We start from the raw sequence: 27,672 nt of genomic DNA on the forward strand, positions 1-27,672 counted from the left end.
TTTCAGCTTCCTTCCCTTTCCCTCTGCTCCATCTATACTGTGTGTTCCCTCTCCGTTCTGCTTCCCCAGCCCCCTTATCTATATTTCCTTCTCCTTAGCATTGAGCAGTTCTTGCTGTACTACGCTGTGCATGAAAAGAACTCTTCCTACATTGAATAAATACATTGCAGCGATCGGTCCTGCAAGCAAGCACTGCTCAGCATCAGGAGCATTTACTAGAGCACGTACAGGTGATGGTTATAAAAAGTGTGCTGAACACACATCACAGGGATGCTGTAGCCAGTGCCAGGGGGACGGGCACCGCCGGCCCCTTTGCGGCCGCTCTGCCGGGGCTCAGCGGCCGGCGGGGCCCCGCTCCTTCCCCCGCAGAAGCCCCGGGCTCGCCGGTGCCATCTCGGGAGCAGGATGCGGCCACGGCGCGATGGTACCAGGCTTGCGCTTGCAAGACGGCGACCTCCAGGAATCGCTCTTCCTCCCGTTATCCAAAGACTGACATTATCTGTATGTATCGCTATAGCGGTCCGTGCCTCAGCCCCGCAGCAACTTAATAATCTTGGTAACATCCTGCTCTCAACTCATTCTCTTGGCAGTAGTTTTAATTACGTTTCGGGCTCCTGAATGAATTTGTTTTCTCTGGATCCTCGGTATATTGAGACGCTTGTCACGTTTGGGTGCCTGCAATCACTGATGCGTTTGTTTTACGGGATGAATTAGTCTTCTGAGTCTGAGCATGTCCAATTTATGAATTAGATTTCATTGAAAGCTAGAACAAAACAAAACAAGAAAAGGTTCTGCTGTACCACTTCTCTTCCCCACCACCTCGTCCCCGACGCGGGGATAAAAAGCTCGCATTTCCATTTCGCTCCTCAAACACGGATCATGTCCCGGCTCGAGCGTGTGGAAGGAGGAAGGGGCATCCCCTCCTCCTCCTCCCGCTTCGGCGCGGTGCCGTCGCGCCGCCCCCCGTCGCTGAAGTTGGAGGAGCGGCAGCGGGCTCAGCCCCGCGCCCTTACCTGCGGGGGCGTCCCGCGGTGCCGGGCCGCCCGGGGGCTGCGGGAGAGACCGCGCAGCGCTGGGCACCCTTCGGGCAGGGGCTGCGGCCCCGCGGAACAACCTGCGCCCGGCAACCGGGAGCTGCCCACCCGCCTCGCATCCCTGCGCTTGGAGCATCCGTCCCCTACCCCTCTCTTCGGGAAGACATACATTATATATAAAGCTATATATATATCTATCTATAATCGTGGCTGTATCTAAATCCGTTCCACCGCGGCCAGCTGCCCTGGCGCGGCCCCGGCGCGGCCGGTGTGCCCCGCTCGCTGCCCGCCCGCCGCGCCGTGCCCCGGCGGCACCGAGCGCCGAGGCTCCGCAGTCACGTGGCGCGGGGGGCGGGCGGCGGCGGCGGGGGGGCCGCTCCGCAGTTCGCGGTCTGCCGGCGCCCCGGCACACACCGAGCGCTGGAGGCTCCGCCGCGCCGCCTGCCAACCCGGGATCTACCTCCGTGATTTTCTAGCCCCGGTTTTTTTTTTTTTTTTCCCTTGGATTTTTTTTTTTTTTCCTCCCCATTGCTCGTTTTCCTCAATCTTGGAAAATCTTGGGGCGCTGGGGGATTTTGGGATTTTTTTTTTTCTAAGAGGGTGTCTGGGCATCTCCCTCCTGCGCCCGCTGCCTTGCTCCACCTGCCCTTGCGCCTTTTTTCTTCTTTCCCCCTGTCTCTCCACCAAACCCGGGCTGATGTGCTGTGCGAGAGGCTGGAAATGGAAGTGTTGATGCTCTGGCTTTTCCCCTGGATATTTCAGTGCGTTTCGGTGCGGGCGGACTCCATCATCCACATTGGTAAGAGAGGGAGCGGGGGGGGGTGGGGGGGTGGTTTGGAGAGGGACGCGGTAGATGAATAAATAAATATATAAAGGAAGCGTCTCGTTTAGCCGCGATAATGTCACGGGCAGCGGTGGAACCCAACTCTACGGAGAGACAGGAGGAGGGATGGGAGGAAGGCAGCTGTATTCCGCCCCCGATTGTAAAGTTAGGGGCGAAATGCCGCCTGTGCGCCGGGCCGGGAGCGGGCAGGGGAGCCGCCGGGGCCGCCGCTGCGGTCTCCCATGTGGCTGGGGAGTCTGTGCTTGGACCTGTTTGCGTGGAAAGGCTTTCTTCCCCCCACCCCCCGCCTCCTCGCCACCGAAAACAAACAACCGCCCCCATCACCCGAGAAGGAGAGAGGCATAATCTGAACGTGCTCGCAGGGAAAACTTTCGGGGAGATAATCCCCTGGTTTCCATCTCCTGCCGTAGCAGGTGTCAGCCAAGCCGGAATACGGGGGGCGGAGGGGCGAACTTGGCTGGGAAAGGGTTAGAAAGGCGAGCTGTGCAGCGGCTCTGTGTGAGTGCGTGTGTGTGTCTGTGTGTGTGTGTCTATGCGCGCAACTGTTGTGGTTTGAATAAGATCTCATTAAAACCCCTGGGCAGCAAGAAGGCTGGATCAGTGGGAGGAAGAGAGGGATGAATAAGAGGCAAAGGAAAGGCTGATGTGAACTTTTATGGCTTCTGGGAGCAAGGCATGGTGATGTCCGCGGGAAGCCTGGCAAGCAGAAGCGAGGCTCTGCAGTCACCTTTTGGCTGGTGTTGAAAGGTACCAGCAGGAACGAAAATGAGGATGTTTAGGGGCGGAGACGGGGGGAGAGAATCACTTGTGGAGGATGATAGAGGAGGAAACGGGAGTATGGCCGGGAAATGAAAAGCCGTAATTCCCACCAGCCTTTCGGGGCGGATGGGAGATCAGAAATAGGAGGGGGCCGGAGTAGGAGCCATCCTGGCCAGGGGAGGCTCCACGGAGACGGGAAGAAAGTCCCGTGTCGACCCGAGGCAGGGAAGGGGAGAAGGGGACCAGCCGTGTTACAAGTTTCCCGGCACCGACGGCTCCGGGGCCGGTGGGAAGGAGGCTCCGGTCGTCGGCACTCGGCTCCGGAGCCTGGGGGCGCAGCCAAGGCAGACAGCATTGCGGAGCCATTAAGGAGACGGGGTCAGCCCTGGGCGCAGCGGGGGCTCCGGCCCGGGGGCAGTCCCCAGGGCAGGGCACATCCCCGCGGCACTGGGGCCGGACCCCATAGGGAACGGCCGGGGCAGAAGAGTGGGTGAAGGAGCTTCTGCGGGGCTCGCTCTCGGCCCCGCTTCTCTTGTGCTTGGACCGTGTCAGCTCGGCCTCTCCCCGCACGAAGTTCAGCCCGAGTGCTGCTTGCTAACTAAGTGCTGGCAGAAAGAGCGGTCCGCTGGGCAGGAGCGGGGAGCTGCTGTGTGCGGAGCTGTGATGCACACGGGCAGTGCACGGAGCCTCCAGCCACAGGCACGCACGGTGTGAATCAGCAGGACTTTTCCAGGCTGGGGAATAATGTTTTTTGCTTGTTTTGTTGCCAGCTCTAAAGATCTCCCAGCGCCGCGTAGAGCAGGGCAGTAAGCCTGGCGTGGGCACACACACGCTCCGTGGAGAGGGATTTTATGTAACACACATCGCCAGATGTTTTCACGTTAACTGCATAAACAGGACAGTGAAATTAAAGCTTCCAGGTTACCGGACACAAATCCCGGCTGCACGTTCGTGTGTGCTTGTAAGCCTCGATAAAACCACGGCCCGAAAGGCAGCATCCCAGGGAGAGGCGAGCAGTGAGCAAAAAGTTGTTGGAGTTTCCAAGCCTGCTCCCTTTCCCGTCCCTGGCGAAGCAAGTCCATCACCCCGCCGTGCCTCTGGTTCAGGGCTCCGTAAATGCCGGTGGAGCAGAAGGGGCCGGGAGGAATGCTGCGCTTCCCCGTGCCCGGGACGAGGCCGCCCACGAGTGTGGCCCGGCCCCACAGGCTCTCGGTGCCCTCGGGGCTGCCCCACGCGGCCCGTGCGAGCCGGAGAGAGCCCTGCACGGCCCGGCGGGGAGCGGGGCTCCGGGAGCGGCGGGCGGGCCGAGCCCTCCTCACCTTCTGCCGCCTTCCTCCCCTCAGGTGCCATTTTCGAAGGCAATGCTGCCAAGGACGACGAGGTGTTCAAGCAGGCGGTGTCGGATCTGAACCTCAATGACGACATCCTCCAGAGCGAGAAAATCACTTACTCCATCAAGCTCATAGAGGCCAACAATCCCTTCCATGCGGTGCAGGAAGGTGAGCGCCTCGGGCGGCACCCACGGCGCGGGGGGTTTGGCTACGTGGACGGGACGGGGCTGAGGAAGGATGGCGCTGGCCCATCGGCGGGGAGGGGGCGCCCGTGACAGCCCGGACCTCTCCTGGCGCTCCGCTGGAAACTTTTCTTCGGTCGGGGGTTGGCGCTGTCTTACAAGGAAAGGGGAGGAGGGACGGCGCCGTGAGGCGGCGGCAGCGCCGCCGTGCCCGGCCCGGCCCAACACAGCCCGGCTCAGCCCAACACAGCCCGGCCCAGCCCAGCCCGGCCCAGCCCAGCCCAGCCCAGCCCGGCCCGGGCCCGGCCCAGCCCGGCCCAGCCCAGCCCAGCCCAGCCCGGCCCGGCCCGGCCCAGCCCAGCCCAACACAGCCCGACCCAGCCCAGCCCGGCCCGGCCCGGCCCAGCCCAGCCCAACACAGCCCGACCCAGCCCGGCCCGGCCCAGCCCGGCCGTGTGCGCAGGGCAGCCCGGGCCGGGGCCGCAGCCGCTCTGCGGAGGGACGGCCGGACACGGCAGGGCAGAGCACGGCGTGGGGGCTCCCCAGCGCTCCTGGCCCCGCCGGTGCGGAAGGCGGGCCGGGCCAGGGTCGCACCGCTGCCCCGGTGGCAGCAGCAGGGCCAGGCGCGGAGAAGGCGGCACAGGGCACGGAAGGGTCCCGGCCGCAGGGAGGAGGCGGTGCGGCGGCACCGAGGGGCCGGGCAGGGGACTCGGCTGAGGCGGGAGCCGTGCCTGTGGCACAGGCGCGGGCACAAGCGGGAACCTCTCCCCGAGCATCCGGGGAGGCAGGGCCGGGGCGGCAACGGGAGCTCCCTCGGGGGGCCGGGCAGCGGGGGAGGGAGCCGGCTGAAAGCCTTCCCAGAGTTTGCAAGATCTCAAAAGTAGCGACGTTGGTAAATCATTCCAATTAGGGTGTTTTTTTTTTTTTTTATTTTTTTTTTTTCAGAAGGGAAACGTTTAAATTAATTAGCTTGCCTTTACAAATAAGACTTTAAAAAGATATTATTTGTGATTTAATGAAGCGAAGGTTAATTATGGCCTAGGTTATTTAAGAAGCTGTGTTTTTCAGTAGTAATTATTCTAGAAACAGAGAGCTATTTATATACCCAGACTAGAATATTTAAAAAAAATGATTCATCACCAGCCTTACCCTTAGTTTTACAGAGCACAGCGAATCTTTCCTGGTATGAAAATTTGCATTAATCCATATGTATTTATGTCTAAATTGTGTACATGCAAATTATGGCTACAAAATTATACCGAATGTTAATTTTCATGAACTCTGAACAATTTCTTCTGCTCTCTCTTTTCCTCAGATTAGGTGCTAGTTAATATTATCAGGAGAAACAGCAATATATATCTTTTCAAGGGCCTCATCACATTGACACTAGGATTCCTTCAGCTGCTCTGAAAACCTAGAAAGGTGATATGAAAAAAAGCCTTTATGAAAATGGGAAGAAGGGGACTTGAAAACAAAATTCCACCCACATATTCAGACACCAGAGGAAAACAAAAATCTTTAAATAATGCTGGGTTGAATTATTGGCAAAGAATAACTGAACAATTGGATCTTCTTACATTTGCAAAAACTCAGTGTCCTATATTGGAGCTTATTCATATTCATGGAAGTGACAGTAGTTGGCTGGCTGAACAATGGTTTTCAACAATGTCTCTTCTCAGAAGTAAAACTGTATGAAACAATTTTGAATATCCAGTGTTTGAGCTGGCAGTCTGGTGGATGGGGTCCCTTTGCTCAGTTTTGTTAAAAGCAGGAAAGCATGACATAGTGGAGGATTCTTGGTCTAGTAATACTTTTTTTTAAATTGAGTTATTTTCTAACCTCGAAGACTTGGGTTGCATTTATGAAGACTACTATGAAAATAAATTCTCTGTGTTGAAATTCTATGCTGCATCCACAGAAAGGAGCCTAGGCAGATTTTCAGACATTTTGGTACAGGAGCTTTGTGCTACCTGAATATATGTAAATAAAGATGTTTTCTACTGTCCTTTCCAAGATGCTCTTTCAGGGCTCATTGATGTCCCTTCCATTGATGTCCCTTTCAAGATGCTTTTTCACTGCCCGTTGCAGTTCAAATTGCTCTTTGATGAACTGATACCATGCTGGAAAATTAAGGAAGTGGTTGACAATTCTTCACAATTCCAAGAAGAACTTGTTCTCTGTCGCTACTTCATTAAGGCACATCAATGTGTCTTCTTTTGGGAGGACTGCGGAATGGTCCTTTCTACAAGTAAAAGCTTGCCACAATGGGAGACCCAAGAAAAAAGTGTCTGACTGCTTAATTTCCTGACTTGTTTTGTTGGTCAAGTCAGGTCTTTTTTTTTAACCTAAAATTTAATTTCCTACCTTTGAAACTGTCATCCACGCAGACAGAATAATCCGTGGGATGTACAAGTTTCTGGTCTGTTCTTACTGAGCAGTGTCTCATTGCCCAGTGTTACTTGGTGGTGTTCTGACTACTCAGAATCTCATTGTATCTCACTCTATGGGTGTCCTACTCATTTTGGTGAAATACTGCATGTTGTAGTCAGAACAACCTGGAGCAAATCTGCTGCCCAGGCTGCTCACAGAACCTTGCTACTGCTACATAAAATGCCCTGACATCCACATTATTCTTCTGCAGCATCTTTCCAAACAGTGCCATGGAAATCAATGTTGCAAGCCTTAGCTTTACAGGGATGAAACTTTTTTACAAATAAAAACCAATTTGGAATAAAAATAGACCATTGTGATACCACCACCAGAATAGTTCACACAAACAAACCAATCACAAATTTTTTATTTGAAGTGTCTTTTGAACTCTCTTGTAAGATGACATTGTAAATTATCCTGAAGTCCTTTTAAAAGAGAACTTCAAAGAGGGACCTTAATTTCAATGATGTTGTGCTGGTAAAATTACAGAAAGTCATTGTTCCACATAACAATGTCTGTTACACAGCAGTGAAACTTTAATTACTGATAGAGAGAGTTCTAACATGTGTTTGTCCTGGCATTTTACCGTGTAGTTACAGAACATCTGCATGGGTAGGAAGCACAGAAGAGTAGTACCAGCAGGGTACTCTTGGAGCAGCAATGCATTCACAGAACTAAAGGCCAAACAGAAAATACCTTGCTTTTCATGCAGAGTAGTTTTCAGTGCTGGGATGTGATGAGAAGTATTGCTAGATTTTGGGAAAAAAACCCCAAAAACTCTAGGGACTTTGCTATAGTGAGGTAAGGGAACCATAGTGATAGTCTACGGTGACTGAAATCAGTAAATAAAATGGAGAGATATTTTTTCTTCAAAGACTTAGTGGACATTTGTGTTAATGGTTGTGTTAGGTGCCAGACAACTGCAGTTAATAAAAAGTATAAATTTTTCTTCCTTCTTTGTCTTTCATTTCACTGTGTATTGCATAAACAACATCCTATTGTGCTGATGAGTAACGAGATTGTTTTGGTCCCATCAAACTCATTCTGTGACAAAGTGCGGCAAATGGGTGCGAGGAACTCCAGTGGCCAGGGATGAAATGGTAAAGAATGAACAGACCCTGGGGTGTGCATAAAATAGGCCTGTTTTGTCTGCCCTTGCAAGCAGACATTGCATTTTGTAGAATATTGCTTTTATGTATGTGGCAATTACTTCAGGGAAAAATTGTTTTCTCACTGACTGTTATGGGAGGAAATATACATGGGGAATCATTGTTCTTTTCATATGATTTAGAGAAATAAGCTCAAACCACAAATGTGAAGTTAAACTAGATTCTCGCTTCTAAAAGAGTTATGTGCTCTGTTTCAGTTAAGTGGTTTCAGTGTGAGCTTGTTTGTTTGTGGTATGTATTTAAACTAGTACTGTAGTAACCCTTTTGTGATTCAAGGATTCACGTAAGCTCACAGCTATGAGAAACTTTTAAGTTTTTTTTGAGCTTTCCATTTAAATTGAGATTTCTGAGCCTGTCGTTGTTCAGATGGGACTGTGTGCATGATGTATGGATGGCAAACAGGTGTATGGATGGTCTTGAAAATGTGATGGCATGTTTATACTAGAAAAACCCAAACAAAACTGACCTGTAAGTTTTTAGAACGTTGCTTTCAAAGGGGGCATAGTTAGCTGTAGGTCAAAACTGGGACATGAGAAAGGTAATACTGGCTGTTTGTAGTGTCCTTAGGAGAAGGGATCCAAAGGAGCCTGTTACTCAGAAACTGCAAAACTTTAAACCCCTTTTTCTCAGTGGATGATGCTTACACATCTATGTAGCTTTCCTGGAGCTGAAACTTGCTGTTCTCTCTGCATAGCAATTTCAAATGAATTGTTTCTAATTTGAGAGGCCTTGTATGTGTGCTTGTTGATGTTAAAATTCTGTCAGTTCTGGAAACCAGAACAAATTTGGAAAATCAGAATGTGATTGGAGAGCAAGAATGGTGTTCCATAAATGGGTTTATTGTCAGTCCCATACACATTGCTGGGGTTTCAGAGCAGCTCAGAGCTGCTGAGTTTTTGGGTGTCTGTGCTGTCATACCATTGAGTGAATGTGATCTGTTATCATAGTCTCTAGCAATTTGTAATGATATGTACTTGACATAAAATAGAATAGACAGAATAGACTATTTCAGTGGAAGTGACCTACAACAATATCTATTCCAGCTGCCTGAATAATTCAGGGCTGACCAAGAGTTCAAGCATGTTGTTAAAAGCAATGTCCGAGTGCCTCAACCACTGACAGGCTTGTGGCATCAAGCACCTCTCTAGAAAGGCTGTTCCAGTGTCTGACCACCCTTGCAGTAAGGAAATGCTTCCTCATGTCCAGTCTAAACCTCCTGTGACACAACTCTGAACCATTCGCTCACATCATGTCGCTGGATCTCAGGGAGAATAGATCAGCACATGGCTCTTAATCTATCTTGTCTCAGCACATATATTTAATGTTGCAACCACAGTTGCTTTCTACAGTTTTATTTGTTGAGAAGGTATAAGCTGATCAAATAAGATGAAATACAGACCTGGAGAAACAGATTCAGAAGCTTCATTGCTATTTATATTTATTCATGAAATATTGCATGTACAAATTACTAAGTTTTTTTTTTTTTTTCCTTTTTTTTTTCTTTGTTAAAAAATAACCTTAAGAAACAAGGCTTTATTGATCTGACTGCACTGGCTTGGTGAACTTGGTGTATAGGTAGAATCTATAGGCTGTACCTAAATTTTTAATGTAAAACATTAAAAAAAAATCTTATCCACCAGAATTGCAAAGGATTGGTTTATATCGATGTACTGTCAGTTTTTCTCCAGTATTGTCTCTTGAGTCTGTCACTGTCAGGTAACTTTACCTTTATCTGCTCTTCTTCTATGCTTGAACACCGATTTCACACTGTTTTCATTGGGGTGCAAGGTCTTGTTTGGAAGTTTTGACAGGTGCACTCTTAACTCTCTGGAAAGCACATACTGTTACATACTTCTTTTTAAGTTCAATATCAACTTTCAACAGTTTTTAAAAGCCAACCAGAAGGTGTAGGTAGTGGGTTCCCACCTGTGGTCAGAGAGGCCTTGATGTGCAACTACATGTTTTTTTCTACTGGTTTTCTGCATTTAAAAGCTGTTGCTCAGTGGGGTGAATGGGTTTAACAGTTTTACCTCCTTGGGCCCTCTGAGATCAGACCACAGTTTGTTAAGGACTGCCACAGTGAAGACATCTGTGACACTGTCATCTCATTGTGCTTGTGTTTTTATGCTCTACACTTGTGTGTCCTGGTGTATTATAAACGAGAGTGTTTGCAGAGCTAAAGAAAACAGCAAACTAAAATGTCCATCTCCTCATATTCTTGTGTTTTTGTTATGTTGAAAGCAGGGACATGCAGTAGGGAGGAAAGGAGTCGATTGCCCCCAAGGGAGTCCCTTTGGTGCTGAGGATGAAGGCAGGCTCCAGACTATGGGCCACTAACTCTATCCCCTTTTGTTTTGTTGGTTCATCCCGCTTGCTCTTTGTTACTTGGTAGCCAACAGCTGTTCTGTTCTGGTCACGGTTTACCTGCAGGTGCAGAATATTTGGTACTTCTGAGAGGCAGTCCCTGGTACAGGTGTTTTTATGGGCTGTACAGGGTTGGTTCCACCCCAGCCATGTGCTCTGCCTTTGCAGAGGCTCCCGTCAGTTCAGGCTGGGCTGCCCAGAGCTTGGTGTGATACAGTGTCACACATCGGGTGCTGCACTCAGGGGAGCAAGCGTGTGCCACAGCATCCCGAGGGAGCAGGAGGCTTTCTGTGGAAACACAGTGTGAATGATCCTGATCAGGGCATGTGGTCCTGCCCCAGCCTGGTGGAGTCTGGGGATGGAGAGGAGGCCACGAGAGGCATCTCAGTTCCTGCTTGCTGTAGGATGACCTTAAGGTCATACCTTATTATTATATAAGGGCATACCTTATTATTTTCATTCTTTGCAGTTAAAAGTCTTAGTTTGAAAGTTTTTTTTTTAAATTTTTACTTCTTCCATTTGCATAGCAGGTTATGTGCATTTCTTCTTTCTTCTAATTGAAGACTTGCTAATACTTCTATTTCTATGTTAGCTGTGAGTGACCCATCCATTTTAAGGGTCTCATACAGAAAATTAGCTGCAGGTTAGGCTACAGTTCTTTTGCAGTATGCAATGGTCTTTCCACTGATCTTGCTGCTGATCCTGCTCATTTACCAAGGAGCTGCAGTTGGGTTTCTTGTTCTGGAATTTCATTATGGAAAATATGCTACATCATTAACTGATATGCTAGAAATTATCCCAAAAGATCACAAATAAGCAGTGTTCATAAAAATGTTAGGGAACATATTTCAGGGTTAAATATTTTCTTTGTGTTTCTCTTATTATTTTTTAGAGAAAATAATTTTCTGAGCACTTTGTTTGTCTGTGGCAGCTGTTCTCAGTCATTAATGTGGAGGAGGATCTGTAAAAGTGAAATGAGTACACAAAACCTCCTCAGCTTGATCTAGTTAAAATAATGGCTCAAGAACAGGATCCTGAACTGTGAAATACAATCTGGATATATGCATATACATGCATGCCCATATACCCTGTACAAATAATTTAATTGCTAGACTTCTGTAATGTTTCCAGCAGGGAATATGCCTTGAGCCTTTCTGTGTTCAGAATCTTCCAGCTACAGATGATTAGGGGATTGACTATCTAAGTATTAAATTTTAAATTACATCTTTATACTTGCTGAATGAGGTGAATTTAATATTTTGATGTGATTTATCATGCTGAGGTTGAGCCATACAGTGAAAGTAGTTAAAGCAGCACATTCTTTGAACAGAGGGGATGTCATCATGTTTATTAAAACTGTTTGTGGCTTACCACAGTTGTTTACTGGCAGAAAAACAAAACAAAGCCTCAAAGCCAAGTTATATAGCTGTAATAGTGCCTGACTGTAAGACTGTAGCACACCAAGACTGTGGCTGAAATAGTTACTTCAGATTTAATTTTTTGTCATTTCAGAGCTGCCAAACTCTTTTTTTAAGCAAAAATCAAAATGCTTCTCATACTTCTATTCATAATAAATTCCCTCTGAGGGGAAGTGCTGCTGTGTCTTTGTCTCTGTTATCTTGTGCTTAGAGGTGTTTTTTCAACTTGTCCCTCAGAAAAAAAATGTTATTTAGATTGTTGGAATCATGCTGCTGTGTGAGTCTTGTAATTGTAGGAAATTAAACTTTTTTTTTTAAAAAAACCTGCCAATGTCTGTGTTTTACTGGAAGTACCCTGCTAGAATAAAATTGATCCCCAGAGCTTTTATTTTTTTATTTTTATTTTTATTTTTACCTTGGCTAGGGATTTCTCCATAATTTTCAGTTATTTGAGTTGGTGATTTTGAAAAATGGTTTACATGTTCAATTTCACATTTTTGCACTTCTTTTATTTTGATGCAATAATACTCACAGTGATTTTTCTTACACATGGAAATGCTGTGGGTCCTTTCCTTTTGGAAATCTGTTGAAAGTGTTCAGGTTTCAGACTGAGGAATGACACATCTTATACACAGGGCACATATGAATCCTGCAGACTTCCTTATACAGAACTGTGTTGGCTCTGAGGTTGAAATCCTCAGTGTCATCCTGAGAATCCTTTCCATTTCACTTGATGCTGAGGAAAGGGAGCAGTTGATGCTGATCCTTAGTGTAGCTCTTTTCATATTAGGAATCTTGTCAAGAAAATGAGAGTGGGATTGTTAAGTAGATTGTTAAGTAGTATACAACATTTTGAGATACTCGTTTTATATCATATGTAGATCTATAATAATTTCAAAGGCAGGTAATAATGATATGCTAATATTCCAGGTTTTCTTTTGTTTATATTACTTTAAGGCAGTAAATATCTGAAATGAGAATTATGTTGAAAGGCTTTCTCTTATGTTTTTCCTAATAGCTTGCATTTAATTATAATTTGGAGACTTTTTTTCTGTATTTGAAAAAGGGTTCAGGTTTGTGGCTTTGGAGTGCATTTTATAGCCTGAAATGTTTGTCTTATCATGAAAAGGCTGTCTGCACTAGCACAGCTTTTGTGAAGTTCCTTCATTCTGACCCTGTTGTGCCTGTCCATTTTCTCCCTTCTGCCTCTTACATATTCAGTTATACAGTAAGAATGGAATACTGGAAAGCACTAACAGCCAGTCCTTAAAGGTAGAAAGAACCAAGAGGCATTAATTTCAAGTGTTGTTTGCCAGCATTAAAACACACAGCAGGGTTTCTGCTGCTTGACCTTACTGAGAACTATTCCCTTAGCAACCTTTCATAGAGAGAGTAAAAGGACAGTAAGAAAACAATTTCTTCCCCATATAGTCAACAGAATCATATAAGAAAATAATTTCTCTCATATAAACACACGAATCTCAAACCAAGAATTCCCGGTGGGGCCAGGGACTCATTAAGTATCCTATTTCTCAGTCTAGTCATTTAATCCTCTGCTTTTTAATTTACTTATCTGAGTCTCAGAGATTTTAACTAGTTACGTTGCTGATGGAATGCTTTCAATGTCCTCAAAATCTCACTGACACTCTGGTTTGTTCTTATTTAGAAATTAAACAAAATAATTTTCCATAGAACTGAATGTTTGTAAAATTAATGAGAATTGTCTTTGTCAGTGGGTAAATGACACTGCTTTATACCATTACATGATATGTAGGAAACACCAATTATTTGCTGCTTGATAATACTTTCAGTAGAGAAACTGTGTAATGATCTAGGGCATTTCCATAACCCTCTGCCTTCTTAACCTCTGCACCTAAATAAAGGTAAAACTTGGGATGGTGGAAGGAGTAGTTGGCTTATGGGAGACAGAGCCTCTCAGTATCTGTGCATTTGCAAAGCCTTTATTTTAAAACAGTTTATTTTAAGTTAAATTTACCTTGATTTAAAAAATGCTTCAGAACTCCAAACTGAGCTGTGGTGTAAATTGAGCATTGTCTTGTGTGAAATATTAGCTGCATTTTAATTGCAAAGACTGATGATTTGCCCATTTTCTATCCTACTTGAAAATATTTTTGGAATGAGAAAAGTTATCTGAGAAGTTTAAAGAAAAGGAACTTAGGATGTGATGTCTGCAAGGGTCAAACCGGAGAGGGCTAGGATGTTGAAGTGCACAAACAATAAAAGGGAGCAACCCAATTATCTGCTTTAAGTTGTTTTTTTTTTTACTGAAACTTTCTTTTTCTTTTCTTTCCTTTCAGCTTGCTTTTGTCCTGAAGTTCTTCAGTTACTGTGGAAGTAACTGTTTTTGATATAGGTAGGACTTAGTGACCCAAACAGAAATAGAAAAAGCTTGTTCCTCCTCCGGTCTGAGCGAGGTGTTTCACAGTATGGGTCTGGTTTTTAAAGAGGCTGCAGAAGGGCAGGGGTGCCACATCTTAGACCAGTAATAATTTTGCAAATAATCAGCCTGTGCAAGGCATTTCACTTTCCAAGAGGAGAAAAGGAATTTCTGCTCACAGAATGAGCTGGGGAAAGATACGGTGTAGCAGAAGTTGAGGCTGGCAAACCTCAGCTTGTGGAAAGCCAGCTTGATGTGAGTGTGCCCATATCTGGGTTAAAGCATTGTGTAGTCCACATGAAAAGTAATCTCGTGTGTCAGCACTACCTAGCTTTTTGTTTTGAAATACAGTGTAACATCAGATGAAACTGAGAGTCATCTGGGCAATATAATTAGGGATACCTGATTCTTTTAGAATCAAATCTGCAAGCCTTATTCTCAGAAGGCATTTTACTGTCTTTGAGTAGACTTTTTTTCAGTAACCCAATATTTTTTTCAGTATGTGTTTCTCTCTGTTATCCATTTGGTTTGTTCTTAGTGTTTTACTGCCAAGTCAGGGACTGTAGAGTTGTAGCTGGTATCTTTATGCCTGGGGTTCTTAACTAAAATCCCATTTTCTCAAAAGCATCTGTCTGAGGAGACTCCTGTCTGTGGTTGCACTTTCCAGAGCCACCTCATCACTTCTAGCCATGCCCCGTTTTGTATGAACAGCAGGTCTGTCATTCTACCTTCTGGTGGGAGCTGTAAATGTAAATTTTCTCTTTTTTTTCAGATGTCCTTTTTACCTGTCTTCTCTTGTTTAACAGCATGGTGTTCCCCCCATACTTCCCTGCCACTGCTCAATGCAATAGATTTTATGAACACGCTTTACATGATTTACTGGATTATTTTATTTCCACTGCATTTTAATCATCGTGATGACATCTGTTGGCAGCAGTACACAGATGCTTTGTCAGAGTATATTCTAAGGTTTGTAAATGCTTACTGTATCTACATGACAAAACTAAGGTTTTGTCTTTTTCATTTGCATTACAAGAAGTGGAATTGCATTATGAAAATGAATAGTGTCTCTGCCTTTCAGTGACCAACAGGTGAAACCTTTGAGTTTCATGTAGATTCCTGTGTTACCTGCTGCAGTGAGCCTTGCATTACAGAATTAAGTCTCTCATCCTGCTTTCACTGATATGAAGGGTAATCTTCCTCTCTTTTTAAAAAAAATTATTTTAGATTTTAACCTTTAAAGCTGTCTATCACTGCTATTACAAAGAAATGGAGAACAGAAGAAGTCAGAGCTGCTTCTTCAGGGCATCTCTATAGCTCTAAAGAATGGCAAAATATCAGGAATGTATGAAAGAAATTACAGCAGTGGTCACTTGTATTTGCTATAGGGCGTTCTAGCAATGCTAGTAGCTGAATGTATTCAGACTAAAATGGTAGTTTGCTTACAAAACACTTCCTAAAACTTCTGTGAACTTGAGGCAGATTATGAATTGTCATAATTTCAAGGTGTTTGTGTTTTCTTTCTTGTGTTAATTATGTTCAAAGAGGTGTTGCACTTTGGGCAGCTCAACATGAAGAAAAGTACTTGGTGGGTATGCAAGAAATATCTTGTTGATTGAAGGTGGGAGTTCACATCCTGCATTCACAGTGGCACTGGGGCTCTAAACCAGACTTTGGTAATGCTGATGACTGGTCTTTGTTTTTGCTGGCCTGCAGGGAGACTATTTGTAATCTGGAGTCTCGTCTCTTGCCTTGAGAAGTTGTGGGTGTTTGCACTGAGTCAGTGGAAGTGGCACATCTAAAGGATGCTGTGAGAGGAAGGCTTGGAGCAGGATGTGTGTCATGTTTTGGTTCTGAAATATATTTTCTCAGCAGAATAAATGAATAAGCTGTGACATGGGATAATTAATAGGGAAGCAAATTCTCTTAGCTCTCTTGTGTTTGTAAAAAGAGAAAATGTGCTTTAAAATGATGCATTCTTTTGGGCTTGCAGGGGAGAAAAGCTTAGAGTCTGTAACTTGTGACAGACTTACAGTGTAGAAAGTTGTTGTGTTTTTTGTTTTTTTTCTTTTGTTTATTTGTTTGTGGTTTTTTTTTTTCCTTTTCCAGAAATAGCATTGCTAAATTGCCCAAGGGTGTAGTTTACCTCTGTACAAAACCTGTGCATGGAGTGTAAGTTTACTGTAAAATTCATACACTGTGAAATGCAGCACAGGAGCCCAGAGAACTACTGAACAAGGCCCTGGAGAAAAATATGTATCTTACATACACACAACACCTTACCTGGCAAAATTCACCTTAAACCCAGTCATGAGTAGATCAAGGGGCAGGCAGAAAAAGGTGTTAGCCTGGATTGCTCAGTTGACTTTCTGGGACAATTAGGGTAACTAATAAGGTAAAATTGCTCTGTCTGAGGTTGAAGAAGAAATAGAAGGAGTTTCTCTGAGTGCAGAACAGCACAGCAACAGTTGGAAAGGCTCTGCTGGCTCTAATGCCCCTGAGAAATGCCTTAAGTCAAATTGAACGCTCTTGTCTGTTTGCCATTCAAATCTGTCCCAAACTACTTTGTTGGTGAGGTGAACCAGACATAAGAAATACAAATAAATATATAGATTTAGAAAGTTCTGTCATATCTCCATCTCTTCAGGGCTACTTTGAATGTATAATTTGCAAATATCTTGTCAGATTATCACATTAACTGGGAAATAGTCACATATCCTAGGGCCTTTGGCAAGTGCACTTTGAAGCTGAGAATTTTAAGAGGTATTTTCAAGATTTAGCATGTTATTACAATGTTAATAAGTTGCCTGAGAACTGAAGAAAAACTTACGATAGTGTTGATAAGATGGAACTATCTGAGGAAGCTGGGCTAAAGTTCAAATAGACATGCATGAGGGAGAATGAAATTGCTCTTCAAAAAAGGTCAGTATATATGTAAACTTGGCAATTTTTAAAAAAAAAAAATTTCTGGTGATGTTACATATATTAAAAAAGGTTTTTTTTTTTTTTAGCTTTTGGTCAGAAAGTTTTCTAAACAGGTATTACAAAATATTTTTTTTTATGAAACCATAGAGAGAGACAATGAATTTGTAGTTTGATCTTGGTCTCATAAATTCTAATTTTACAGAGTTCTGTGAGTTTCTTCATGAGAGGTTGTTAATGTGAAGTGTGCCTGTGAAATTTCCTAAAGATTACTACCTTTGTATCCATATTTGCAAATAATGGTCCATGTGGGAAAAGTGTGGCCACCAATGTAGTAGAGTGTTCACACTGCTTTAGAAAATTGTGCCTACAATGCAGTCATCTGAAATAATACTGAGATTTAAGTTAATGGTGGGAAATATTTGCTGACAGGGCTGGCCTCAAGGCGTTCTTTTTCTTTCCTAAATGATGATAAAATTTATTGAAGTGTTCTAAAGTATATTGATGGTTGTCTCAAGATGGATATATTTGCTATAAAAGGATTTTGCCATTCTTCCCATAATTATATTCTCTTTTTGATGAGATTTTACAGGAAACTAATTTGATCTCTTTTTCTATAGGAAAGTATTTATATAGAAAGTAAACTTGTTGAGACTATTAGTTATCTTGATACAGGGAAAGGTCAATTGATTTTTCTGGATGGTGATCCTGGATTAAGTTTTAAATTGTGGAATTTTAACTCTAACTCTGGTTGCTGATGAATGAAAGTAGTCAGGTGAAGAGAAATGGGAGTCCCAATATATTTTCCAAGCTTTGATCCATACAACATGGTTAGGAAGATGGAACTTTGTGACCTCTGTGTGTGTCCTTGGGATTGGAATTCCCCTTCCCAGTGCTTACAATGTGTTACCAGATAGTTCATGTCTGCTCCTGACACAAGATGAGCTCCAAAAGGGAACTTCCACTTGGAAGATAGGTTAAGGTGCTTGGTAGTCTTTAGCTTCATTCCTTATTTTCTTTCCCTGCCTTCTCACTGCCGGCATCCTTTGATCACCCAAGTACCAGAGGAAGTGATGAGATACTTGGTAAATTAGCCTGGTGCACCTCTTGCTTAATTTTGTTATCATTCTGCAGCACTTCCTTAAATCAGAGGTTAAATCTAAACTAGATGTGGGCTTGTGAAGAAATTTTTCTCTTTGGTGAGACAAGTGGGGAACTGCTACTTACTTCTTTTTCACTCTGTGCTCTGTTGGTTGTGATCCATTTTTCAGAGTTTTCTGAACTATTTGGCATAAAATGTTTCTTGATATTGTTTGGGGTCAGTACAACAGCCCGAATTTCATCTGCTCTGCTCTTCAGTTGTGTTTTGGTTCTGGCCTTTAGCCTCTTACAGTAGACTTTGGCCTAGCTGTAGGCCAGGCTTGTTTTCAAGTTTTTCCAATTCTGTACCTCTGGAAAAGTTTCTGAGTGCATTGATGATTTGAATCTACTGAAACTCGGTGGTGTTGTTGGCTTTTAGTTTGTTTTTTCAATTGCCTGGGTTGGTCTGTGACCCACAGGTTGAAACCAGTTGTAGAAGATTAAGGAAACAGTCCTTCATGTTCACAGGACCCATATGTTATTAACTTATTTACTGTATTTTCCAGTGATTGCAGAGAATTGCAATCAGTGAGCCCAATGGTCTTTCCAGCTTTGTCTCCCTTGCATGGAACATAAGTACAGAATTGTAGAAGGATTTTGGTTGGAAAAGACATTTGAGATTATTGAGTCCAGCCATAAAATGACAGTCTGCTCATTGTCATTAACTTCATGCTTATGTTTATTTTCCTTAAAATAATCTGTTAAATCTTTTTTTTTTAATTTTTTTTTTGGTGGTACTGATGGTTTCTCTTATCATTAGCTGACTAAAAAGACTAGAAGAAATGACTGGTGTTCTTGAACGATAAGCCTTTATCTAGGAGCTGACAAGAAGAGGAACACCCCCCTCAAGTTTGCCAGTCTTGTTTTGTGTAGGGAAATACAATGTGAAGGAGGAGAACCCTGTGTCTTTGGAGGTATAAACCTGAGAAATATAATATGAAGATAAGAATTCAGAATGTCTGACAACCATAAGCTCAGATATTGGCCTATTTGCCAAGCATGACTGTTCCACTGTCATAATGCGGACTAGAATTCTTTAATAGCTGCACTAAAGTGCTTGTAAACTAGTGAATGATTATTTCATCTTCTGTTTGTATCATTCATCAAAGCAGTCTGGGCTGACAAGGCCTGGAAAACTCTCAAGGGTTTGCTGCTGTTAATGCAGTGTGCTACAGTGGGGCCTCTCTTGTACAACAATGTTGCTGTGTACTTCTAATACCACAGTCTCTATTGTCACTGACTCACTGAATCATAGGAGCTGCGTGTTCCTCCCCATCTGCCTCATTTGAACTGATTGCAGCAAATTCCTTGGAAGTTCTTCCCTCTGTATCTTGCATGTGAACATTTGAAGTTGATTGTATTTGTTGCCATTGACAGCAAAGAGTAGTTGTTCAATGCTTTTGTAAAAACTTAGACCATTTGCTTAAAATAGAAAATAGAAAGAATTAGTTCTGCAGATATTTTGATGAATTTAACTGTTTTTAGAAGTATAAATAAATCACTGTTTTTGATAATGTTTTACTGCTCTAATTCATTAAATGTATTAGATGCTTCCTCAGCTTTCTTCAGTTCATACATGTTTAGTCTGAGAACCACAGCTTACTTTCTTTCTGTTCACAGACATTTGAAAGCATAACTTTATAACCATCAATAATCATGTGAACTTTCACCTGGCTCGACTCTGAGCCATGTTAGAGCTTAGGTTTTAGACCACACATAACCTCATGGCAACTCTTTGTTTCTAACTAGTGCAAATCACTGTTACTTTTTACAAGCAGGCTCAGAATTTGTGCACAAAAGGGCTTTCCAGGCCCATGTGTGTTTAGATCTGATCTGGGTGCAGTGAGCATGAACCATGTCCAGTCATAGGGTTACTTCTGCCTTGTCTATAGCAGAGCTTGACTCAGTCATAGTAATCTCCTTTGGGATTTATTTCTTCTTTCTTTCCAGGTTAGCTTGGCTCTTCAGCCTCAGTGAGTGTGCATCTTATACAAGAGAACAACTCAACTGGTTTGTAACTTATGTTTGTTGCAGTCATTCAGTCTTTTGCAGGTAATTCTGAAGTACACACTTGATCCTTCCACAAGGAGATGCTGCACACTTGTAATATGTTTGTAATTAAAGGCAGGATGGCCCAAGGGAATGGCAAAGGCAGATGTGGGACAAAGGACTACAAGTGTAGCATCAGCTTTAGTTCTAGCAATGAATTTCTCTGCTCTGTGAGGCTTGCCAGCATGGCCACTGCCCCATGAGAAAGGGTGGAATTTGGGAAAGGCAGCTATTGCTGGGGACAGGATAGGAGCACCCTATATTTTCCATTTTCTCCCAACTGACATTGGGAATAATAGGATCTGCTCACTTGAGTGCACCATTGGGACTTCACCTTGGGTTTGTCCTTTTGTATTTATTTCCTGTGGCAGAAGCAGATGGCCTTGACCAGAATTCTTATGTCATCAGAATTCAATTCTACTTAAACTTTGGCTATATGGGAATTGTGTATATAGTTCTGAAAGAAGCAGGTAATGGGAAAATAATTCCAAAGACAGAGCTGCACCATGAACAAAGTCAAAACAATGCTAAGTGTTCCCAAAGTTACACCCCTTTAACTCAGACACAAGTGATCATCTCACAGGTGACTGTGTCCAGCTGTGCTGGCTGAAGACAACCAGGGCTCTGTCACTGGACTAACTGCTTCCAGCTAAGTCATAAACCTCAGCAGGCTTGACTGATCTGTAAAGACTTGAGTGGTTCATTCTAAGAGAAAGAACTGCGGTCTGATATGTGTTTTTCAATATAGGCACAAAATAAAGACTGTAGTGGGGGAGGCTATTTGTTGAAAATTGCTCAGTCACCTCTACAAGAAATAGGCAATAAATCTGCTTGACTGTCTTCATTAAACCCCAAAACATCTGTTACAACACTTTTTATGGTAACTGAAGCAGGTATTAAGTCTGACTGTAAAAGTTATAGATAACATAGCTTTAAAAATTTATTGCCTGTTTTACTAGTCATTGACAAATAATTTCTGAAAGGAGACTTTAACGGATCTGATCTGTGAAAGATCAGAGATCTGGGGTTGAGAGTATCTAGGTCTTTCAAAGAGAGTCTGTCTGAAGATTTGATATCAGATGATTTTGCAAGCTCATAGCCAACTATTGCTAAGAAATGAGGAACAGCTGGGCAAGTATGGACAATGGGAGAAGGACAACAGAAAATTCCCTACAGGGGTCTCCCAGGCCCTAATGCTAGCCATGAAGATGAAGCTTGGTATCCCATCTTAAAAATATCTTTAAACTGTAATAAGAGAAATACTCTACTTACCCCAAATTGTCACACTGCATTTAATAATTCACTGTAGCTTCAGAAGTGAATCTGGAAACAAATATGTCAGGAGATAGGGCAGAGCTGGAGCTGCTGTTACTAGATAGTGCAAGTCATACAGAAGAGTTCTGAGCCTGCATTTTTAATGCACAAGAAGTCTTACATGTAGCACAGAACGTATTCCATAGTGGATTAGAGATCCATCATTAGTTTTTGAGCACGTTCAGTAGCAAAATGTAAAAAAAGTTCTTTGAAAAGGCATGTAAGCAACCTTGCTCCTTTCTCAAACTTCTGAGAAAAATGTCAAACAGAAAATGCAAACAAAATTAACCCCCCTAACTGTTTATAAAAAAATTCATTCAATGAGGTTTGTGAAAGAGTGGTTGGAAGACTCCTTTATTTTGTCTTTTTGAAAGATTTTGAAAGCTGAATAGAGTGCAGTTTTTCTGTTACAGACTTCTTATTAAAAAAAATTATTCCTGCCTCAGAATGTATGTTTTGGTGACAGTGATGTTTTCTGTTACCTCTTCTTATTCTCCTAAGCAAAATCCAAGGAAGCCCTTGCTGTCAGTACCAATTCTTCTTGTGGTAAGGAATATTTTTGGTCTGAAAACTAGGTAGCTAATCAATCTTGGACAGAGTCACTGCCTTTTCTTACCTTCTTTAATATATTTTGTTTCATATCATGAGAATATTTTTGAGAAACCCCTAAATTTCCAGACAACTGTTAATTCTTTTAGCGTAATTGAATATCTGTCAACAAAGCCTTATTGTAATTTAGAAGACTTTGAAGTAAATGGAATGACTTTGACCCGAGAGCTTTGGTGGGCTTTGCCATCCCTGTTGTTGATGGTTGCTGGTGCCAGGGCTCACTGTGGCACACCTAGGGCTGTCCCAGCGCTGCTGATCTGCTTTCTGTGCAGGCACCCTGGCAGGGAGAAGGGAAAGGAGGCAGCAGAGGAGTGTGTGGCTGGATCTGCTGCCCACACAACTGGCCAGGGACTGCTGAGCCTTGCACACAACCAACCATTGGCAATATCCACTCTAACTCTGGGCCAGTCACAGAAGGAATCTCAACCTCACAAACTGTCCTTGGGACTCCTTGGTCTAATGAGGGAGCAGGATATGTTGGATTGCTCATGAGTGATCATCTGGTCTCTCTGTCAAAACTTGTTACTGAAGTGTGTGTATGGGAGCAAAATTCCCTTTTAACTTAAGTGAGAAAGCCACTGAGGCAAAGCAAGTCCTGAAATCTGGAATTTGAACCAATCCACATACAATTGTCCTGTATTTTTCCCACTTTTCATATATATATATGTGTGTGTGTGTGTATCTAAAATAACTGCTCACCATTAGGAAGATTATGTCCATATTTCCTATAAGATACATCTTGTTTTATGCCAAACCCAGTCATTACAGGAATGAAATCCTTGTGGTTAGGCTGATTGCAGCCCGCCCAGGACCTTGAACAGTAGTTTCTTGAGTACTCTGGTATCTCCCTTGCAGGCCCAGTCTCTGCCAGGTTGGTTTTTGACGAGGTGACCCAGCCATCAGCTGCTGAGGCACAAGGTCCCTGCAGCTCTTGTTGCACTTGAGCATTTGCACTGGAATTCTTCAGTCAGCTACCTACATGATCTTCTCAGTGTCCTCATTTCCCACAGAACACTGAGTATCCTCCACTTAGTATCTCCTTTCACTCTACTGCAAGCTTTAATGCTACTGGAATCCCAGTAAGAAGTTCTGTGATGCCTAGCAATATATGTCTGGTAACTTGCTGTAAACTACTGTAAACTTGCTGTAAAGCTCTTGATGATCTGGTGCAACTGAATAAAGGCATATTTCCATTGTAAGTACTTTTTCTTCCCATGTGTTCAGCCAAATGCTTCAGAAATAGTCCTGGTAGTTTGGTTTACCTCTGCAAGCCTAGGTTTTTTGATGCCAAGCAATTTCTGTTCAGAAATTACTAATTAGCTGGAGGCTCAGGACAAAACAAGGAGGTGTCAAATATGGTAAGCATCTCTAGGGAGGTTGCTGTGTACCTGCCCTGTGTGTTTGATTAGGGAACACTTCTAAAGCATGGGAAAGAGAGAAGCTGTCATTCTTGCCTCTAATGGGAAGCCACAGAGATGGAGCTGTTAACTGCTCTAGAGACAGCACTGTGGATTTCCCTTTTGAAAGTGTCTTGAGAGATAATTTTCCTTCCCCAGATCCCTGGTGACATGAAGGGCTCAAAAGCATGTGTCTGACTTACAGCCCCTCAAAGTCTTCTTATCCAGAGGAAATCTTCCCTAGAGTCTCCATAAAGATACTTGAAAAGAAAAGATCACTGCTTGCACAGGGCCATAAGATCTCATAAAAAGGAAAAGCTTTGCACAGTAGAGGATTTTTCTTTTTTTCACATACCCCCTAATGACTGAAATCAGTAAAAAAACCCCCAACTATAGCCTGTCACACAGCAATGGAGAGGACTTGTGTTAGACAAAGTTTTTAGCTTTATATAAACCTTCTTTGTGTTTTGTATAATAGCTGTGTGTCACTGTGAAGGACTCTAAAATGGCTTTCATCAAGAGGGATTTACATGAACACTGAAAGACAAGGTGATACTAGTACTGACTTGTTTCACATGCAGTCTTTGTCATTTTAGCAATGTCAAAATTTCTTACAGCCTACATGTTTCAAAAAGGCAGTTAGGTACATGTAAAAGGTTCTTCAGGGTGTTTGCAAGTTTCAGGGTTGTAAATCAGAGTTTTAAAGTAGTCTTTGTCTGAAAAAATATTCAGTCACTTTCCAGTAAACCTGCATTTTCTTAAACAGAAATATTTTAGCCATTCTAGACAATTTTACTGTATAGATTCTGATATGGTTGCTCTGAAATAATATAATCTTTCTGCTCTACCTACTTGTAACAAGCATTGTTAGATTAGAATATTCAGCACACTCCTAAGTGTTTTATTCCAAGAGATCTTGCCTTGAAGTGCTTTTCTCTTCCCCATATGTATTAGGCTAAAAGGTCAGGAAACAGAGTTGCAGTGTGTGACACAAGGGATGTGTGTTCATATGGTGGGGTGAGGGTTGGCTGCCGCACCACTTGTGAGTCTCTGAAATTGCTGTTTTTGTTGCCTTTTGATGGCTTTGCACCAAAAGTTTACTAAGCATAGATGTCCCTTCTCTACTGGTATCAGGCTTTGAAGCTGAAAGAGAAGTTAATAGCATAGTTTGTGAGAAAACTGTCAAGGTTCAGTCAAAACTGCAACCACCTAGTTGCATAGTGGTACCTGCTATGAGAATATTTTCTTCTTCATCTGCAGTTTTCTGCAGAGCAACCAGTAATACTTAATTAGTTGGTTAATCACAAAAAATAGCAGGACATCAGTTCATATGGATCACTTTTATTTAAAATAGCTCTTGGCTTTCCTGGTAATCATCCTTCATCTTACCATTATGTTTTTCTGGCTTTTCTTCAGTTACCAGGGATCAGCTACCAAAGCTTTCTTTGGTAAACTTACAAAATTATCTAGGTGGCAGGCTCTTGCATGGAAGGAATTGATATGATATTGATAAAAGGCTGTGATTTTGAATGTTTTGAGAGTGGCAGTGTCCTGTAATTTGATGAAAGCTCCCATGCCAAGTCCATCAAGCCTTTCAGTTCTTTTCTATGACCTTTCCTAGTCCTTGTTCTTGTCCCTTTGGTTTACATTTGTCCTCAGAGAGCTATGCCAAAGTAGAGTTTGGCCTTGGTATCTGTCTGTAATTTTCTAAAGGAAAATAAATGACTGCACCATTTCTGTTTACCTTTTAAACTGATCTTTATTTGCTATATATCTTTGATATCTGCCAGAATGCATTTCCAGCTTCCTCGAAGGTTGAGTTTATCTCCCATCAGATCTCATTATGTTCTGCAGCTTTACTGCCCTAGGAAGCAAGTATATGTATTTCTTCATCATGTTACTGGCTTTTTTTTGCTCCTTTACAAACATAATCTCTTCTGTATTTTTGTCCATTTATGAATGTGTGAGTAACAGAAGTTTTCCAAAACACTTGCTTTGTATTCTGTATATCATGGCACCACAAACAAATTCCCTTTTTGGCTGTATTGACATTCTTTGGCCCCTCTTAGTCTTGTCATTACACATTCCTGCATCATGAAGTGCTTTCTTTAGGCTCATCTCTTTCCTTCTCTGCCATTCCAGACTTTCCTGATGTTATTTCTCATCTATCCCTTTCTCTTTTTCTTGTCTGCCTCTACTTTTGGACGTCCAGTCTCTTCTATTTCTCCTACCAGGACAGCCAACAGTCATGAGATATTTGTGATGTAGGATGTCTGTTGCCTTGGTACTTTCTGAAAGCTTATGTGAGAAGGAAAAGAACACAAAACCTCACATTGCTTAGTAATGAGAGGAGTCAATGTGCATGGGATCCTTGCACCAGAAAAAAATCCTTGTGTTCTTCACTCAGAGGAAATCTGAGGACTTCACCAGGAGGAAGACACATCCTCCACACCTTTGCATTTCTTTTGTATCCATGTTCCTTTGAGACTGGATGCACATAAATGTGCTTATGTGGCAAGTTAAAGCAGGAGCCATAGAAACTGTCTCGGACCACCCAGATCTCAAAATTACTGCATGTGCATCTTTATTACAGCAATCATGCTTTCATATTTTATATATCTTATCCACATTTTCTCTCTCTCCATCTAGGCTGTATTTCCTATTTAAAGTGAAAGAACTGATGCATCTCATCTTTAAGATATTTTTTTCCCCCACCTGTGCATCAGCACAGCTGTAACTCTAAAGGATACACTTCAAATGAGTGCTGAATTCTTACATTGTTTGCAGCAACAAGCACTACAGTCATAAAAACACTTCCATCATGGCCTCTAGCTTGGCTCTTGCCTCCCACTGGGCATCCCTTTCATTTCCACTGTTCATCTTTAAACAGCATATATTATGTGTGGACACAGTGGAGAGACAGGCTCTTCAGAAATGTATGCAATAATAATCACCCTTTCTGCAGGCTGTGCAGAGTGGTGAGTACTTTGGGATCTGTTCTTCTGTAGCAAAATAGTGGTGTTTCAAATGGACTTTATTTTACAGAAGTAAGGTAAGGCAGCACCCAGGCAGTGAGGGAAGCATTTAATATTAACTTGACTGTGTGAATTTCATGGGTAAACATGAAATGCTCAATTTTTCTCCTGGATCATGGTGACAATACTCTACGATGCTGAATCAGAAAGAATTATGAATGTTAGTTTTTACCTTGGGTCTGCAGTAGTGAGTGTCAAACCAGCAGAGTGTCAGTCTCCAGTTTGCTCATGAATGTGGCACTTGAGCTGGGTAGAGAAAGATGGACTTTTGGGTCTTCCTGATGTGAGGTTCCCTTTCTTAGTGAGGGTGGGGGTTTCATGCACAATTTTCAGTACATTTATCAGTAAGTGAAAGGAACTTCTGTTGTAGGGAAAGGAAGAAAGCTTTAGTTTACTTTTTGTTTGCTACCTTTCTCATGGTTATTTTGTTAAGTAGGACAGGTTTCCTTAGATGGAGGCCAAAGCAGGCACAAATGCTCTGCCCTTAACTGTGGACTTGGTACACAATTGTGTGCTGATGAATTAACTCAGCAGTTTGGACATTCACAGTAGCTGTGGTACAACCTATCTAACCCAAATGCTTTGCTTCTCTGCATGTGTGTGGTGTCAAGCTTTATGTACTCCAGTGGCTTCCAGACAGCTGATCTGGAGCCTTTTTAGTCAAAACCCATATTTGAAGGCCTTGTGAATCTGCAGACTAATGTTTTTAGTTTAGTTGAGGCTCCAGAGTGAGTTTGTCACTGTTAAATGAGGGTTGTTTGCAAGGTCTGAAAAATAACAACTCCAGATCCATGCAGCCATTGTGCATTATGTAAAATTTATTCTGTTTCCCAGTTTTCTGAAGATTTGTGTTGTTTCTGCAGGGAACAGCTTATAGAGTCCAATAGATATGAAAGATCTGTGGAAAATTAAAGTTACTGGGAAAGCATTTTTTCCCCTCTTCCTTTGGTTTGATTCTCCCTAATTTTATATCTTTAAGGGAAAAATGAGTACCACATTGTCATTACTGTAAAATAATTCCTGCTGCTAAGCAGTGCAAGTTTGATGTGATCCAGTCAGTGTTGGGAGCATCATGAGCTGTATCACACTGTCCCTGAGCGTGCTTCTTTGTATGTCTGTCTTGTTTGGGTTTGTTTTATAGGCTTTCAGTGTCTTCTGTTTCTAGTGTTTGTATTTTAAAAAAAAATAAAATTCTTATGCTTTTTTATGAAGACAGAGACAGGGATATAATGACAGTTTGTTTTCAAATACTTTTACTAGTCAGTGATCTCTATACT

General features: G+C 42.9%; 1 protein-coding gene across 9 annotated transcripts in view; it reads left to right on the top strand.

The window, feature by feature from the left end:
• Positions 1-1,524: 1,524 nt before the first annotated feature.
• GRID1 (glutamate ionotropic receptor delta type subunit 1) overlaps positions 1,525-27,672 on the top strand; it is a 493,727-nt gene continuing 467,579 nt past the window's right edge. For 5 of the 9 annotated variants that reach the window (XR_015290159.1, XR_015290160.1, XM_086900894.1 and 2 more), the window contains exons 1-2: positions 1,671-1,833; positions 3,981-4,136. Coding sequence is in view for 5 of the 9 variants with exons in the window: in XM_086900894.1 (XP_086757020.1) it covers positions 1,755-1,833; positions 3,981-4,136 (235 nt within the window). In the remaining 4 variants the exon portion in view is untranslated. Of the gene's footprint in view, positions 1,834-3,881; positions 4,137-27,672 lie in introns of those variants that run through there. The other 4 variants (XR_015290161.1, XM_086900896.1, XM_086900895.1 and 1 more) reach the window with 2 other exon arrangements.

This window comes from Cyanistes caeruleus, chromosome 8 (genome assembly GCF_971803275.1).
Source record: "Cyanistes caeruleus chromosome 8, bCyaCae1.hap1.1, whole genome shotgun sequence".
In the NCBI taxonomy this organism is placed as follows: Eukaryota; Metazoa; Chordata; class Aves; order Passeriformes; family Paridae; genus Cyanistes; species Cyanistes caeruleus.